The sequence below is a fragment of the Callorhinus ursinus genome, unplaced genomic scaffold (genome assembly GCF_003265705.2).
Source record: "Callorhinus ursinus isolate GAN/ISIS: 27379988/994484 unplaced genomic scaffold, GSC_fseal_2.0 scaffold10, whole genome shotgun sequence".
NCBI lineage: Eukaryota > Metazoa > Chordata > Mammalia > Carnivora > Otariidae > Callorhinus > Callorhinus ursinus.
In genome coordinates, this window is record NW_027397072.1 from 7,194,470 (window position 1) to 7,212,065 (window position 17,596).

The 17,596-nt window shown below is 46.3% G+C and overlaps 1 protein-coding gene across 3 annotated transcripts in view; it reads left to right on the forward strand.

Moving 5' to 3' along the window:
- The first annotated feature begins 11,631 nt into the window (after positions 1 to 11,631).
- Positions 11,632 to 17,596, forward strand: part of ASAP2 (ArfGAP with SH3 domain, ankyrin repeat and PH domain 2) — a 110,599-nt gene continuing 104,634 nt past the window's right edge. For all 3 annotated transcript variants that reach the window (XM_073896974.1, XM_073896975.1, XM_073896977.1), the window contains exon 1: positions 11,632 to 11,700. In XM_073896974.1, the coding sequence (XP_073753075.1) occupies positions 11,646 to 11,700 (55 nt within the window). In that variant the 5' untranslated portion in view covers positions 11,632 to 11,645. The remainder of the gene's footprint in view (positions 11,701 to 17,596) is intronic.

The window sequence follows — 17,596 nt, forward strand, 5'->3', positions numbered from 1 at the left end:
GGATTGCTCACGTCAGGTGGTCTAGGGTCTAGGTGGGTTTGCCGGTGCTCCTGGGGAACATCAGACGCAGCACAGTGGTAGTGGTGGGAGTGCTGCAGTCCTACGGGCTGGGAGTGGACGGCATTCCTGGCGCGGGAAGAGCAGCTCTGAGTTGTTTTAGCCCCAGACTAGGAAAGGGGCTGAAAGGCAGCCTGAGGGAGAGGGGGACGAGGGGATTACTTTCCCCCAGCATCAGGGGAGGTAGCAGCAGAAGTCCACAGGCCCCTTGCGCTCCTCCTGGCTCTGGTAGCCAAGCAGTTATAAACTGTAGTGGGAGGGTGAGACGGGGGCCACGTGGTTCTGGAAGCTTGCTTCTCAGTCTGCTGGAACTCTGCTAGCCTTTCTTTAGTTCAAAGCCAAATAAACAACTTTGGGCAAGTCCAACTCTTTGAGTCAGTTTTTTTTACTTTAAATTGGGGAAATCAGTGGTGGTTTCACAAGATGCTATAAATGTTGTGTAAGGTAGTGGATGCTGAGAGTGCTCTGTGGAATGTGAAGTGCTCTGTGATTCTTGGGCTTGTCAGTGCCCCTGGAAGCCACTCATCTGCTGTCTTTGGAACTGAAAGGCATTTCTCTCAAATGCCAATGACTTAACCTGAATCACTTTGTTTCTGCCAACACTCCTGGAGCCTGGAGACCATCCAAGAGTACCCCCTCACCTCAGTGTGACCGTTTGTGGGGAGAGGGGCACAGAGCGTGAACTGTGCTAGACGTGTCACCCAGGTGTGAGGGGGCAAGCCTGCCTGGAGGCCTTGCTTTGTAAGTGGGGTTCCTAAGGAATCTGCGGAATGGGGGAGCAGGGGGCAGGCTGACAGCAGGTGCCCACTCTGTCCCATTTGAAAGCCCAGAGGGGACAAGTGACCCCCTCCACTAAGGTGGCCCAGAGCACCCTGCTCTGTCACTTGCCATATGGCCCTGCCTTGGCCCATGTCACCCCTCTGGGGAGTTAGAAACACATCAGAGAACATTTTGAAGAATTTAAATGTTGATGGGAAAAAAAAAAATTAATGCAAGTGAAAGGCTGAGATGAGCTACAAAGGTATTTTTTTTTCTTAGTTTTTTTCTTTGTTACCATAACCGTTATCAGACGTGAAGATGTTTCTCTTACGGATTGCAACAGTACTGGGGTGATGGTGTTCCTGGACAGCCCCTCCTTACTCGGCATAGTGTAGATGTAGCCCCTTAGAGACCCAGAGGGCACCTGTGAAAGTTGTTGATTATGGAGTGCCTCCAGAGGCCCAGACACATTGAAGATCTTATCCTCTGAAGCAAGTAGTAGTATTCCCAAGTTCGAGATGACAAAACCAAGCTCAGGGAGGGGAAGCAGTTTTTCTGAGGTCATGCTGCTGATATGTGGAGTGTGGTTTAGAACTCTGTCTGTTTGGTTAAAAAGCCAGTGACTTTCAGCCACTGCACTATTCTAAAGGATCCAGCCTGGAGGGACCAGAACTAAGATCACAGTCTACTGGGTTCTTTTCTTTTTGGTGTCTCCCTAGAGGTGACATGGTGGAGTTTAGGGGTGTGGCTGGTAAAAGGGAACGAGGAGGCCTGAATGGAGTGATGGTTTTTCCCCTTTCCAATGTGGGTATCACCCAAAGTGTAGTTTCAGTTAGAAGAGGTACTTTCTGGAAGAATGCATAAAGCACAAATGTGGCAGCCGGTTGACAGCAGAAAGGCCCCTGTCGAGGGCCCAGTTGGCTAAAAGGCACAAGGCTAGGGACAGAACCCACAGAATGAGTGTGAACGATGGTGTCTGGGCAGACCTCCAGAGCCACCGGAAGCAAAGTCCCACTTGGTACTCCTTGCCTGCACGTGGGGCTCAGAAAAAGCTGCTCTGTCACGTCTCCTCTCTCCTGTTTATGTTACTGAAGTGGAGTTCGTGTGGCTGGATCCCTGTTTCCTGGGGAAATCAGCCTGGCTTGTGATTACATTGTCTTCTGGAACTGGGACAGATGTGGAAGGCTGACCTCACTCCCAACTGAAGGTCACCTTCCCAGCCTCTCCTGCTGCTTCTGTGTCACCAGGCCTCCAGTGCCTGGCCCGGGGCATAGCCTCACCCCTTCCCTTCCTACTTCTTTCAGTGCTGTGCTGGCACCTTCCAGTCTGATGTCCCCTGTTTCGGTTGTCATTGTTCCCCTGAGATGGCCCATTTCCTGCTCGTATCTGGGCTCTTGAGTCAATTCGAGGGAGCAGAGCTGAGTAGTGCAGTGTAGAAGGTGTCAGTGGGGACTTCAGGCCAGGCCCTCTTCTGGGAATGGGGCACCAGGGCCACAGAGACTAGGAGCGCCTTTCTTTGCTGCTGCCTTGCCAAAATTCTCCTTTCTCTTTTCAACTCTCCCAGATCTCCCAGAAGCTCTTTCTGTCCCAAAGTAGGAATCAGGATGTGAAGCATTTTTATAAAGCTAGAATACATTGTCCTTTGTTTCCGTTTCTCTAAGGGAGTGATCTAGAAAAGCTTGTGTTCCTGGCTGATGTCTCCAGTGGTAGCGTTCATGGGAGTGCTTGTGGGGACTTGATTCTTCAAGCTGGACGAGCCTTGAGGCTCTCCTTTGGTTAACATGGCATTTTCATATGGTCTGTGTTCTTCTTCCACCGAACAGTTTCACATCCATTTTGGTCATGGTAGCAACTGCCCAGAATTTAATTGTGTGGTTGTTCTCCTTGGTTGGGCATTTGGGGTTCTTTTCAGAGTCCTGCTGAGAACGTCTTTGTAGACGTAACTGTGTGGAAGGGGGGGGAGGCCATGGGGTTGTGTTTCTACCATTGGACTGGGACAGAGGATAGGAACGGCTCTGGCAAAACCCTCTGCTCGCTCTGGCGAGCTTACTTTCCAGAAGACGAGAGCAGGCAATGGCACTGTCAGCTGCGAAGTCAGGGTGTGGCTTGGTGACACCAGTTTTGTATTTAATTTTTTAAAAAGTTTATTTATTTATAATCACACACACTGTGGGGCTCGAACTCAGGACCCCGAGATCAGGAGTCACATGCTTCACCAGCCGAGCCAGGTGCCCCTGTTTTGTATTTCAAACCTCAGCTTTCCCTACCCCCCAGAGCCTTTGTTCTTTTGGTTTGTATTTATCTGTCCTGGGACGGGACTGGGACTGGACCAGGACTGTCAGTGATGTTCATGTTCTATGAGTTCTTTGCTTCCTGGGGTCCAGTTTCTGATGTTCTCAGCCAGCCAGGTGGGGGTAGTGACATTCCTTTTTATTCCGGAGAGCTGTTTATCTTCCATATTTATTTTTAACCATACAAATCACACATAAATATATTTTTGTAGTACCAAACAGTACCAAAAAATGAAGCCTTCCTTCATGGTCTTTTCTGTCTTCTTATGGAACCCCTGTGCCAAATTCATGTCTTCCAGGATTTTTTTTCTGCATATATATTTATGTATGGAAAGATGCCATTTTGAGTATTTTTCTTTATTGTTTAATCAGTTTCTTTGGCACATTTTTGTGTGCAAAGTTAATATCCAGTATCCTACTTGATCTGAAAATAACTGTAAAAGGTAACAGTGTAGGATACTGAAGTACTTTTTGTTTTCCTTAATTCAAAAAATTTCAAGTATAATGTACTCACGGTGATGATAGTTTAAAAGTAGAAAAATCCAAAAAGCCCTCCAACTTTCCCTGAGACAGCAAAAATTATTTGTTTCTTATATCTTTATATACACAGTTTGTATGTATAATACAACACTTGCTTGTCCTCTAGTTTATAACAGTTTTTTTTTTTTCTAGAGATTTTATTTATTTATTTGACAGAAAGAGAGACAGCAAGAGAGGGAAAACAACAGGGGGAGTGGGAGAGGGAGAAGCAGGCTTCCCGTGGAGCAGGGAGCCCGATGCGGGGCTCGATCCCAGGACCCCGGGACCATGACCTGAGCCGAAGGCAGAGGCTTAAGGACTGAGCCACGCAGGCGCCCCATAACAGTTTATTTCTTGGTTATAATGTGTGTGTGTGTGTGTGTGTGTGTGTGTGTGTGTGTGTGTGTGTTCATTTGGTTCAGTAAATCATCTTGTACTCTCCTACTTTCCGAGATAGTATTTTGAGAAAGGTCTGTTGCATTTTGATCTTTGAATGCTGCCTTACTGTTTTTTGTTCTCCATGTCCTATATGCCCACGTGGGTCAGGGTCAGCCACATGCACACGGGCTGGGCATGCTGGTGCCCTCTCCCTGATGATGGCCTCCCCACCCCTAGGTTTGGATGCATCTGTTGCTAGTACTTGTGATTGAGGACATGGTCAAGGTCTAGTTGACGGTTGGGGTAGGGGGCTGGCTGTCCTCTGAATAGATACCCACTGAGCTACCAGCCTGGTTATGGTGGATGGGCACGGAATCCGAGACATTCTGAGGAATAAAAACAACATGTTGGAGAAAAATGAAAGATGGGTATCCTCTGTTTGTCTGTCCTCAAGCATTGCCTGCTTTAGAAATTGGCAAACTTGGCGTCTGTCTCCAGCTTACTGACTTATGTCACCCGCACTCGTATATCTTGGAAGTGGGACTAGACCTCTAAGTTCCTTTCACTCATTGTGTGTGACCAAAATGCTGAGCTAATAAATTACCCTTGTGAGGTACTTTCATTTTGGCAGCCTTTCTGGCTCTGCCCCCAAACTCTGGTTGATCTTAATTTCTTTTCCATAAAGAAGGCTTTAAATTTATTTTTATTCAAATGAGCATATCATATATGTGTATACACACACACACACGTACATGCACACATACACACACACATAAGGGAATATACTATATTAAAGAATGATTATGGGGGCGCCTGGGTGGCTCAGTCATTAAGCGTCTGCCTTCGGCTCAGGTCCTGATCCCAGGGTCCGGGATCGAGCCCCGCATCGGGCTCCCTGCTTTGCGGGAAGCCTGCTTCTCCCTCTCCCACTCCCCCTGCTTGTGTTCCCTCTCTCGCTGTGTCTCTCTCTGTCAAATAAATAAATAAAATCTTAAAAAAAAGAATGATTATGAACAGACCCTCATTCAGCCATCACCTGTCCTTCCTGGTCATGGTCAGCATTCAGAGAGCACTCGCCTGCCTTCCTGTCAACACCCTCAGAGTAGCTCCCCGCCCAGCTGTGCGATAGACATCTCCTCCCTTCTCTTTGTAGTTTTATCAGCAGCGTTATACATCCCTAAACATAATATAATCCAGTTTTTCCTATTTCTTTAGACTTTTATGGTAGTATACTGCATGTATACTTCTGCAAATTGCTGCTTTCGCTTCACATTTTTGTGAAATTCCTTTATGTTCTGAGTGGGTAAAGTCTGTCCGTGTCCATGCCACAGTTCATCCATTTTACCATTAACAGGGATTCGGGTTTGTCCAGTTTTCAGCTATTTCGAAGAGTGCCATGAACACCCTTGTCTTCTGGTGCAGATATGTATGTCCTGTGAGTAACTTCAGTTTTATTAGAGAATAGCAAGTGTGCCCTTACGTATACATCTTACACAGCTAGATTTAGCTTGGATATTTATTTGATCGTAATTCTTTGTGACACCTGCTGTTCTCCAGGCCTCTGCTTTATTCCCGGGAGGAGGTAGATCCATTATTGCTCTGGCTTTAAACTGAGCCTGCAGGCCACGGTGTATTTCTGTGCTTCCCAGAAGGCCTCTGGAAATATTTGACACTGTCATTAATGTTTTGTGTTACTTTTAAGTAAAGTCAAACGTGTAATGAGCTAGAGCTGCCATCTGAATGTTTGCATGGCTCTTCCTTGGCAAAGCCATCCTTGGGCAAAGCCATCAGATCTGGGTGTTGCTTTGTTTTGTTATTTGGTCTGTGTCTTTCAAAAATGTCCTTTCCTCTCAGGTTAGCCTTTCATAAAAGGAGCGAGGGAGAGGAGAGAGGAGCTGGGACAGGAGAGTGGAACAGGACTCCCAGGTGGCCCAACGGGGGGAGGCCTGTGGTCTGTTATTTCCTCTTCCTCCAGGTAGCATCTTTGGGTTCCAAGAATGAAGCCAGCCCTGTCCTACCCTTGCTGGCTTGAATTGCTGGCGACCAAACTGGTGCTGTGCAAAGAGGGGACTGGGACGGCTGATAGCGCCGGAGAAACCTCTGTGTGAATCCTCAGGGCCAGATGTGAATATTTTAGGCTTTGTAGGCCTAGAGACAGAATGGAAGATATTATAAGAGAGAAAATAAATTTCCATAATTTTTTTAACAAAGTTCAAAATATAATACTGGATGAAGTACAGTTTTTTTTTTTTAAGTTTCTCCTTCTACACAACATTAAACCTATTTTATTAAAGTATAGAGATCGGCTTAGCCAATACTATTTACTCACTAATCAGGGCACCTGGTAGTCAAATTTGCTGAGTATTTACATTCTTACAAAAATAGTTGAAGTACAGTTTTTTGATAATGCCGGTCTACTAATCAGAATCAGGGAATTCTTTCTGGGAACATTTCTGCATTGGGGTTCAAATCTACTATTCCCCTTTGCCTCATCGCCATATCAATTGTAAAAGTTCATCTGCGCAGGTCCTTAGCTCATGGCCTCGCAAAAACCAGCCCCCCGGCAGGTGCCCACCTGCTCCCGACTCAGCGCCTCAGACAGACTGTGGATCTGGCCCCCACCGTCCAGCATCAGGAGGCAGGTGCCTCCATGCCAGGATGGACATCTGTAGGCTCTGGGAACAAAGACTGATAACTTCAGCCCTCTGAAGGGGGACAGGTGTGTCACACAGTCATCTCTGGGCCGAGCCCAGGGCGGGGTGAGGAAGAGGAGGGGACCCTTCCCCCCAGATAATGCCAGTGCCTTATGGGACTGTCCTCGGGGATGGCGCACAGAGGGGTCTGCAGGTACAGAGGAAGAGCATAAAGGGGGTGGCGTGTTTAGAAACAGGATATTGTTGTGTGGCTAAGGCTCCTAAGAAAGGTGGTGAGACACGAGGAACTGGATTTTTTATTTCACTACATTTTAATTAATTTTATTTTCCATGTTCCCACGTGGCTAGAGGCTTCCCTGTTGGACGGCACAGGTCTGAGGAGGGGAGAGCAAAGGGCTTCGGGTCCCCTCCTCGGGGGGCTTTCCTTTCGCTGGCTGCAGGCCTCCTGGGAGCCACGGTCCGTGGACAAGCTGCCGAGACTGTGGGGAGTTGCTCGCAGGAATAAATCAGAACCGGGGCCGTTTGTGTAATGGTTCAGGGGTCACAAGAGATGCTTTTGGAGTGGTTGGACACAGTTGTTTATTTTCCTCTAAAATATCGGAGACACATCCCTTCAGTCTTGTTTATGTGATAAATTGACTCTGTGAAACTTGTTTTATAAACTAAAGGTCAGCTTCAGTGTAGGTCATCAGAATTAATGCGGTTTGGCCAGACTTTAGCTGTTGAGCCGTGTTCCCGCTTAGGTCCATATTGGCTGTTCAGTTTTTGCTTGTGTTTATAATTTTTACACACACATTCTGGCCAAGACTGCAGGTCTTTTTCCTTCTTTTAAGCTTGGGTAGATCTGGGGAGAGGAGGGTGTGGGTGAGTGCCCAGGCTCTTAGGAATCTTAGCCCGGATCAGTGGACCCCTTTGTCTTCTTGAAGCTCTCAAGTTTTGTTATTTTGTTGTTGTTTTAGAATTGGGGCTGTTCTTATATGTAATCGACAGAAGACTTTTTCTAGCACTCAGTCTTAATCATTCTAACTTCTCCTGACCAAGTTTCACCTTAATTATCTGTAAATATGCACCATAATGAAGGGTGTGTTTCTGAGTGGGGAGGTAATTGCTTTTCCCTCTTTCAGTTTTAATTTAAACTCAACCTCTACGCCTACCTCACCTTTATTTCCAGGCTCTTAACAGACTGTGGAAAAGCAACAGTTATCGTTTATCCTCTCTTCCCTGAGTTTGGGAAACAGCACATCCTCTTTAATAACAGAGGTAGAAGATTCCATATGGTGGCCTATTTTTACAAGACTTTTATGCAGGAAGAGATCAGGGAGGGGTGTACCCCACAGTATAATGTGGGAGGAAATTTGTCAGAGTTCAGCGGTATTATGAAGCATATTTCATCTGTGGTCGGCCTTCCACACTGAGATAGATGACTACTCCGGTGCCCATTTTTCTCAGCACAGTTGAGTCAAACCCCTGTGGGTGGATTACTCTGTCATCCTTGAGGGTGTCAGAGGCTGGAGAACTAACATCAGTTGAGGAGGCAGAATAGATCTCCCTGGCTACTCACCGACTTTTCCAGAATGTCTGCTGCCCTGTACCGATCCCACGTGGCTTCCCAATCATGGGTCCCAGCCAGGTCCTTCCCCTTTGGATATCCTTTCTCTGAATCTACTTCCTGCCTGCTCAGATCCATTGTTCCTGCTGGGGCCTGAGTGACCTTCAAGTACAGCTCTCCCTTCTCTGGGGCAAAGCCTTCGGTAGCTGCCCCCTTTCTCCAGGCTCAGCCAGACACCCTTGCCAGCCTCTTGAGTCCCTGCCTGCCTTTCTTGTCTCAGGGGCACTGACTGAGCTGCTTTTTGGTCCTGTTGTATGTCAGCTCTCTGCTGGGCACTGGCAACACAGCCACGAGCAAGTTCTGGCCCTTAAAGAAGACCACTGAAAAAAGGAAAGAGACATAAAGTTAATTTTATTAAAACATTTAAGCAAATATGTCCAAAATATTATCATTTTAATGTGTGGCACTGGGCATATGTCCATGCTCAATAGACATGTGTGCCTTGTCGGTACCTCAGTAGGCAGCACAGGTCTTAAGGTGAGCAGGACAAATAGAAAAGCAGGCCAGGTACACGATAGTCCTGGACTTCTGGCTTTGTGTTTATTTAGGGCATTATCTTGCTAGATTGTGAATTCTGAGCAGGCATGGGCATTGCCCTGTTTTGCTCACCGTTGTATCTCTTAATACCTGGATTAGTACTTAGCACATAGTAGGTGCTCAGTAAATTTTATCAGATGAACTATGGAGTAAGCACAGGGTGCTACGGGAAAAGTCCGGGTGAATAACCAACCTGTCTGAGAAGGCTTTCAGGAGGAGGCCATGTCTCTAAATCAGCTTGCAAAATTGGAATTGGAGTTGAACCCAAGGGTCAAGAGGAGACAGGGAGAATAGTGCACAGGGCTCAGAAGTAAAGAAGAGGAAGAAGGTTGGAGTGGGGGGAGTTGCAGGAGTTCCTTGTGACAGAAGCTTAGGGTACAGTTGGGGAAGGGGTCAGGAGGTGGGGCTGGAGAAGTAATGGGGGCCAGATCACCAAGAGGTTTTAAAGCTGCTACAGTGTCGATGCCTCATTCTGAGGATGTGCAGAAAAAGCACTAGCGTCCTGGGTCGGGGCATGGCCCCTTGAACTTGTGTGGTGCGTTTCTCTCCTCTGTGTGTGTGTGACATTTCTCCCTTCACACCTCCTAGCCCACAGAAAGGGCTTCATGAGAATATTGGCTGACTTACGTTTCCATGTAGGCTAACCGAGCTGGTGTTGGTGTCTTCTGCTGTCTGTGGGAAGCTTTAGGAGGAGGAGCAGGGGTAATTATTTGAATGCAGGTCAGAAATTGTTCTAGCAATTCCCGACCAAATTCTCTCCAAGTGCTGGAATAGATGTTGATTAGATCAAATATGTTTTTCAGTAATGGCCCTTCACCTGGGGATTGGGACCTTCCAGAGCTTTGATGAGTCATTGAACTTGTGTCTTTGTGAGAGTTGTACTCTCTGACACATGGTCGATAAAGCTTCAGGAACCAGTGTTTCTGACACAGCCCTGAAAAAATCCTGTCTTCTTGCTGTCACTGGCAGAACCCAGCAAGTCGGCGCACGAGCTGCAGGGTACTGTTTGCTGGGTGAGCAGACTGGGGAGTAAAAGTTGATGAGACTTCCAGAGAAAGAGTTCAACAGTGAGTTTCATGGGTTATGTTCTGTTTCCAGATTCCTTTTCCTATCTCAAGGGAAGGTCAAGAACAGACTAATGATGACCTAGGAGAATAAAAGCTAGTTCTCTATAAGAAATTTTGACTTTATGTCAATTCTTACCTACCCCTTCCTACAGTATGTCAGAAAATAAGGCTTTTTTTTTTTTTTTTTAATTTCAAGTAGACTCTGTACCCAATGTGGGGCTTGAACTCGTGACCCTGAGATTCAGAGTTGTATGCTCTACAGCTGAGCCAGCCAGGTGCCCCAATAATGCTTTTTAAAATATCACTTCTCCTGGGGCGCCTCGGTGCCTCAGTCGGTTAAGCATCGGACTCTTGGTTTCCGCTCAGGTCATGATCTCAGGGTGGTGAGATCGAGCCCCGCCTCGGGCTCTGCGCTTAGTGGGGAGTCTGCTTGAGATTTGTCTCTCCTTCTCCTCTGCCCCTCCCCATGCTCTCTCTTTCTCTCTAAAATAATAAAATCTTCAAAAAAAATAGGCATTGTTGCTTTAGAATGAGACTTAGGGTGCTGATATTGAAAGTGGATTCAAGAAGTGATTCATCTGGGGCACCTGGGTTAAGCCCCACTCTGGGCATGGAGCCTCCTTAAGATTTTCTCTCTCCTTCTCCCTCTGCCTCCCCACCCCCCACTTGCATGTCTTCTCTTAAAAAAAAAATAAAGGTGATTCAGGAAGGCTGGACGTGAAGGACTCTGCTGTTGCTCTGAGGTGGTGTGCTATGTCTCTGATGATAGTCGACTGCAATTTTTTATGATTAAAACTCATGACGAGTAGTAACGATGTTATTGAGTGTCGCTGTATACCAGATACTGGGCTAGGTCCAGCGTCCAGCTTCTCCTGCAGTTCTTTGTTTGTTTACAGTGACCCTGTGGTAGGTGTCACTCTCCCAGTTCACACATGCTCTCTTCCTCCTGTCCCAACTGAAAGTGACACATTGCTCTTCTGTGGTGTTGAATTGGGTTAAAGGGAAATTTTACCCCTGTAACTTTTATGAAAGCAGAGCTATACTTAAAATTCCTGACTTGATTAGTCATTGAGCAGTTCTTACTTGAGCACTTACGATGTGCTAGACACTGTAGGTGCCATATCCTACTACTATGTGGTGGTTGATCTCTTAAAGTGTACTATTAAATGGAGTGTAGTAGAGGAATATTAAATACTTAAGTGTGTCTAATTAATCATTCAACCTTGCAAAGTAGATATTGTTACGCCCTGGTTCTGGAAGAGAAGCCTAGGCTAGGAGAGGATTAAGAAGAACATGCTTTCTAACCCAAACAAATTCACGTCTGGGTCTTTGCAAATCCAGAGTGGGTTTGCCTCCTAACGGACCCTGCTGCCTCCGGGCAGGGAGGTCTTGCCGGAGTGGGGATACACTGGTGGCTGATCTGCCTCACCACCCCCTCGTTGCTCCTCCCCCTGCTCCCTGTCCTTCGCCTCTCTTGGGAAGGAGCACCTGGCAGATGCGCACAAATCTGAGCCGTGCTTGATCATGGGGAGAATTGAGACTGGGTGGAAGTAGAGTCGGTCTGAGGTAGAACCCTTGTCACTGCAGGAGGCGGACGTCCAGTGTGCAGTGCAGTGTGGGCAGAGGTGGCTCAGGTGCTTCATGTGGTTGAGGCATCCAAGAGGGCGTTGGTTTTTGGGGATGACTCCATCTTCACACCACACTGAGGATTTGTCCCCCAGAAACAGCTCACTAATACCACTTCTCTATATTCTAGGCTTTGGATGTGGACCGGATGGTTCTTTACAAAATGAAGAAATCCGTGAAAGCAATAAATATCTCTGGGCTGGGTGAGTATGCATTCTTTCCTAGGGGTTTCTTTGTGTAAATCCTTGCATTAGCAGAAACTGATGCTGTAATAGTGATCACCGTTAATGAATAATCCACCAAACATTTTTTTCTAGGCATGCAAATTGTAAAGTTGAGTTGGGATGTTTAGTTTTTAGAAGTGTGTTTTGTTTTATCAAGCCTCTAATTCTGGAATGGCACTTCATCTGCTGCCCCCGACCCCCACCCTCCCACTGTCCCATGTGCTGCTTCCTGTTCTCTGAAGTGCAGCTGAGTTTCCCACCACACCACCTTTGTCTAAGGGATCGACAAGGACACCGGCCTCATTCCTGCCTCTGTTGTTTGGTTTGTGTATTAATCATGTCAGAATGGCCCTTCCGTTTATCTCTTCTGATGCTTGCCTTTCTTGTTTGGGATGACAACATAAAAGCACAATCAACTATTCAAAGTAATGTCTGATCTAGACTAACAGACTTTTTTCTGACTTAAAGATTTCAGGTTGCACACATGTGGCAGGTCTGCCCCCTGCTCAAAACCTTACCGATGATAGAAAAGAATTTTTTTTAAGTCATGAAGTGACTCTGTCATTTCTCTCAGAAGCAAGCCGGTGGCAGGCTTGGAGGGCTAGAAGTTGTGAGAGCTCCCAGAGACCATGGAAACAGGTGATGGACTGCAGAGAGCAAGGCTGGCTTGTGGGAGATCACACTGCTGCCGAGTATGGCAGAGACACCCCCTTTGCCCGTGGCTGGTGGCTGGGAGGAGGAGGGAACCCAGGCTCTGTGCCTACGGGCAGTCAGGCCACCAGATTACCCTTGTGATGTTCCCTTTGATGACAGTAGCAACTGGAGTAGAAGGACAGGCAATGGCACAGGTGGTTAGAAGGAGGGAGGGGCAGGGAAGGGTCTGGAAGTACCTGTTATGCCCAGCCCCACCCCCACCCTAGTTCTGCTGCTGTGAGCAGCAGCTCCAGTAACTGCGTTTGCCTCCCCCAGGGAGGGCTGTGCCAGCCAAGATTATGAAGAGGCCAGTAGGAAATCTCAGGTACAAAGGTGGTATTACAGTCAAGAATGGCTAGTATATTTAGGAACAGATTTAACAAAAGATATGCAAGAACTCTATATTGAAAACTATAAAACACCACTGAAAGAATTAAAGACCTAAATAAATGGGGAGGTATATGATGTATGTGGGTTGGAAGACTCGATGTAGTCATGATGTCTATTCTCCCCAGATTGATCTCAAGATGCACCACAGTCCTAATCAGAATTCTAGCCGGAGAAATTGACAAACTGATTCTAAAACTTATATGGAAATGCACAGGACCTGGACGATCCCAAGCAATCTTGGGGCAGAAACAAGTTGGGAGAACTTAAACCATCTGACTTCAAGTCTTGTGAGCCAGTAATGGTCTACACTGTGTTGCTAGCTGGGGGGGCCAACAAAGAGGTGACTGGAACAAAAGACAGTCTAGAAATAGACCATCACTGAGAGGTGTCTGACTGTCAGCACAGTTGCCGAGGCAGTCCCATGGGGAGACGAAGGGGTTTCTAGCACATGATACCAGAACAGCTGGATCTTTCCAGCAGAACAAAAGAAGTACAGCCCTCTCCCACCCTACACAAACAGTACTTAGAAATGGCTCATAGATTCAAATTTAAAAACTAAAACTATAAAGCTTCTTGAAGAACACATAGGAGAACATCTTTACAACACGGGGCAGGCAAGGCTCCTTGGAAAGGACACAGAAGGCAATAGCGTAAAAGAAAAAAGTTGTTAAATCAGACTTCATCAAAATGAGACACTTCTACGTGCTCAAAAATGCTGTTAAGACTAGCCTTACATTTGATGGGCCTCCAATCAAGAAAGTAAAGAGCTTACACTCGAGGAAACTAAATTAATAGGGCAATCAGAACAGGACTCTAAAATAAGAGCATATGTATGATTAACATCCTTAAAAAGGTAAGGGAGGTATTTAATTACTGGGACCAGAAAAGGTACTAGTGAAAAAGAACCAGTAAAAGGTGTGAAGATAGAAAAACATATCATTGTTGAAATAAAAACTAAAATTTGCTAAATGGCAGGCTGCACACATAGGAGAGGGGATTGGTGAGGCCCCTTGTTGCTGGAACGTGAGTTAAAGGAATGGACAGTGTAAAGTAAAAATCAAGAGCCACAGAAAACAGATTCAGAGTGGTCAGTATTAGCATCCACCCAAAAGGACTTGTAGAAGAGGGGGAAAAAATGGAAAAGGGGAAAGTTTTAAAAAAGTAATGGCTGACAAATTCTCAGAACTAAAGAAAGATTTGAGATCTCGGGTTGAGGGGCACCTGGGTGGCTCAGTCAGTTGAGCATCCAACTCTTTGATTTCTGCTCAGGTCGTGATCTCAGGGTCATGGGATCAAGCCCCGTGTTGGGCTCCACGCTGGGCATGGAGCCTGCTTAAGATTCTCTCCCTTTCCCTTTGTTCCTTCACCCTGCCTCCCTATAAAAGATAAAATAAGATCTCAGATTGAGAGAGTGCACTGAATTCTAAGGAAAACAGATTATAAACACACATGTGAATGTACATACACACAGTATGTGTGGTATGTATGTGCATATGTCTGCATCCGTGTGTGTTTATGGGTGGATATGTGTACATATCTCAGGACGTAGCCTACTATCTTGACCTCAGGGATAAAGAGAAAATAAAAAATTTACCAAGAGGGGAATGAGCATATATATAGGAAAAAAGATTTGAGGGCAGTATGCTAAAAAATGATTGTTTTGGTGTTTTGACTTTATATTTTCCCCCTTCATTTTCCATATTTTATATATTGTAATGTATTGATGTTAAAATGATTAGACAGGTATTAAGTTGTTTATGGTTAAGTTCCAGATGAACATGAAAGAAGTTCAGGAAAGCAGAGAAGAGGTGGGAGGGACTTAAGTTGTTCGTGACTGAGCTTGTCCCGACTGAGTTCGAAAGCTTTTTGGAGTTTGTGGTGTTGGCTGTTTTACCCTGGAGCGAATCGCTTAGCATGTTTTAGCCTTGGTTTCCTTGTCTCTGAAATAATCCAGCTGGGTTAGAATGCACATCAGTGGTTCTCAACCAGGGTGATTTTGCTCCCCTCAGTGTGGTTACTAACAACTGAGAGGTGTGTGCGTGCGCATGTGTGTGGGTGTGTGCACATATTTGGGCACCTCATGGGTCAAGGCCAGGGATGCTGCTAAAGATCCTACAAAGCACAGGAGAGCTCCCAACAAAGAATTAACTGGGCCCAAATGTCAATAGTGCCAAGGTTGCAACCTTCAACTAGATGTTCTTCAGAGTCTTCTACAATTTTGTTTTTTGTTGTTTTTTTTAAGACTGTATTTATTTATTTGAGGGAGAGAGGCAGGGGGAGAGGCAGTGGGAAAGGGAGGGAGAGACTCTCAAGCCGACTTCCCCCTCAGCATGGAACCCAATGCAGGGATCAGTCCCATGACCCTGGGATGATGACCTGAGCTGAAATCAAGAGTCGGATGCCCAACAGACTGAGCCACCTGGTGCCCTCGAAGTCCTCTACAGTTTTTAAAAAACAAAACAAAACCAGAAACCGCCACCATGCTTAGCTTGCAAGTACATAAACATGGATTACCTGGCAACTACTGATTTTATGAAAGAAGGAAGTAGAATTAGTTTTCATTGAGTAACACCTAACTGGAGGTAAACCTATGTAGGAAAGTTTTTTATTTAAAAGGAAATATCAAACAGTATAAAACTCTTCACTCAACACTGAGCTTTGCTGAAACAAATGTTAGACTATCCAAGAAGGTGGTCACCTGTCTCCAGCTCTTTCCTAGATAAGTGGGGAAGGGGCAGGGAGGAATAATGATTGTTTGTAGGTTTTTGGACGCTTATTACAAACCTTGTGCTCTCTGTGCATTATGCTCATCTTTACAGCCAACTGTTCTCATTTTATAAATGAGTCACCTGAGATCAGAGGGCTAAACGTGTTCCCCGGGCCGCTCTGTGGAACTCGGCTTCCTGCTGGCCCAGGCTGTGTGCAGGGCCTGCTCTGCTTCGAGGCTACCACGTCTTCAGGCTGACTGGTGCACTGACTGACTCTCTTCAAGCTTTCCAGAAATCACCCAAAGATGGATGCTTAGTTCTTTTGACAAACAATAGATTTCAAAAAGTTTCTCAAGAGTTTTTTTTTTTTTTTTTTAACCGTGTTCACTTGGGCTTTTGAGTTTCTGCTTTAAGGCTAGTTTAAAAGGGGGAATATTTTGTATTCTGATGAGGTTCAAGAGTGATTTTAAAGTCCTCTGTCGAGAAGGCTTTTTTTTTTTTTTTTAAGATTTTATTTGTTTGACAGAGACACAGCGAGAGAGGGAACACAAGCAGGGGGAGTGGGAGAGGGAGAAGCAGGCTTCCCGCTGAGCAGGGAGCCCGATGTGGGGCTCAATCCCAGGACCCCGGGATCATGACCTGAGCCGAAGGCAGACACCCAACGACTGAGCCACCCAGGCACCCCAGGAAAGCTGTTCTGATCAGAAATAAAAATGAAGGACTGCTTCTCGTGCAGGCGTTGGCCACGTGACTGCGGCCAGTGCTGAGAAGGACCTGTGTGTCCCTGTAGGCTAGCCCAGTTCACCAGCACGTAGCTTTAAACAAGCAAGCGTAGAGGAAGGTATTGTAAACACATGGGTGTCAGGAAGCCAGCCTGTACAAATTTAGTAACACTTGTGTCACATCTGCCTTTCTGACCTATATTGTTGAGTGTGTGCCACAAACCTCCTTCCTTTACCTGCCCCAGAGTCATTTCCTAAAATACAGCCTAGTGATGTTACTTCTCTGCTCAAAAGTCTGCAGCATTTTCTCATTACCCACTTTGACGTTCGTGAAGGTGAGTTCCAGAGCCTGGGAGAGGTGAGGAAGGCCTGCGTGGGCTGTAGAATTGTAGGGAAATTGGGGTCAAGCACAGGCAAGCAGGTATCTATTCCTGCAGGACTGGCTGGAGACTTTAGCTTGCCCCTGTGGAGTAGGAGAGGAGCTCTGTCTTAGCCTTCTCCAGATTTATTTGCTTATGATATTGCCACTGCCTCCCTTCATCGATCCAATATAAGCCTTGGCTCAGTAAACACGGCAGAACACCAGAGGTAGACCGAGCCCCTTGCACCCCCCGGCTCCCAGCTACCTGTCTAGAGGACCCTTCTTGGAAATAAGGTGCAGTTTCCCCAGTGTGCCACATTTTGTGCCTTCTCCCTTTGCACTTGCTCTTCTGTCTGCCTGAAAGGGAGTTTTGCCACTTAATTAGAAGAAACGGAGGCTTGAGGAAGTGAGAAGCTGGTTCTGGAATTTTAGCATCGCACTTCGGACACCCAGCCTGTGTCCTTCCTGAGGCTCCACACAGCAGGCTGACCGTTAGCGAGCCCTTTGGTGGGGGGGCTCCTATTTCTGTCATCTTTCACCCATCTGATAGATCATGCCAAGTTTCAGTTATTATGAGGCCATGAGTCTGAATTATTTTGAAGTCAGAAGACTGATCCTGAAGTCTTTTTTTTTTTTTTTAAAGATTTTATTTATTTCTTAGAGAGAGAAAGACAGAAAGCACGAGAGGGAAGAGGGTCAGAGGGAGAAGCAGACTCCCTGCTGAGCAGGAAGCCCGATGTGGGACTTGATCCCGGGACTCCAGGATCATGACCTGAGCCGAAGGCAGTCGCTTAACCAACTGAGCCACCCAGGCGCCCCTGATCCTGAAGTCTTTATTTCAGAGCAGTGTTGTCTACTTCAAAGAATTCACCTTCTTTGGTGACTTCTAGAGGAAACCCATACCTTTTCCTGTGATGTTGCTGACACCATTCACAACGGTTTTGGAACTCTTCTCTAGAACTGCCTTTAGTAGCACATTCTTTTGAATATTTTTGGTAGAG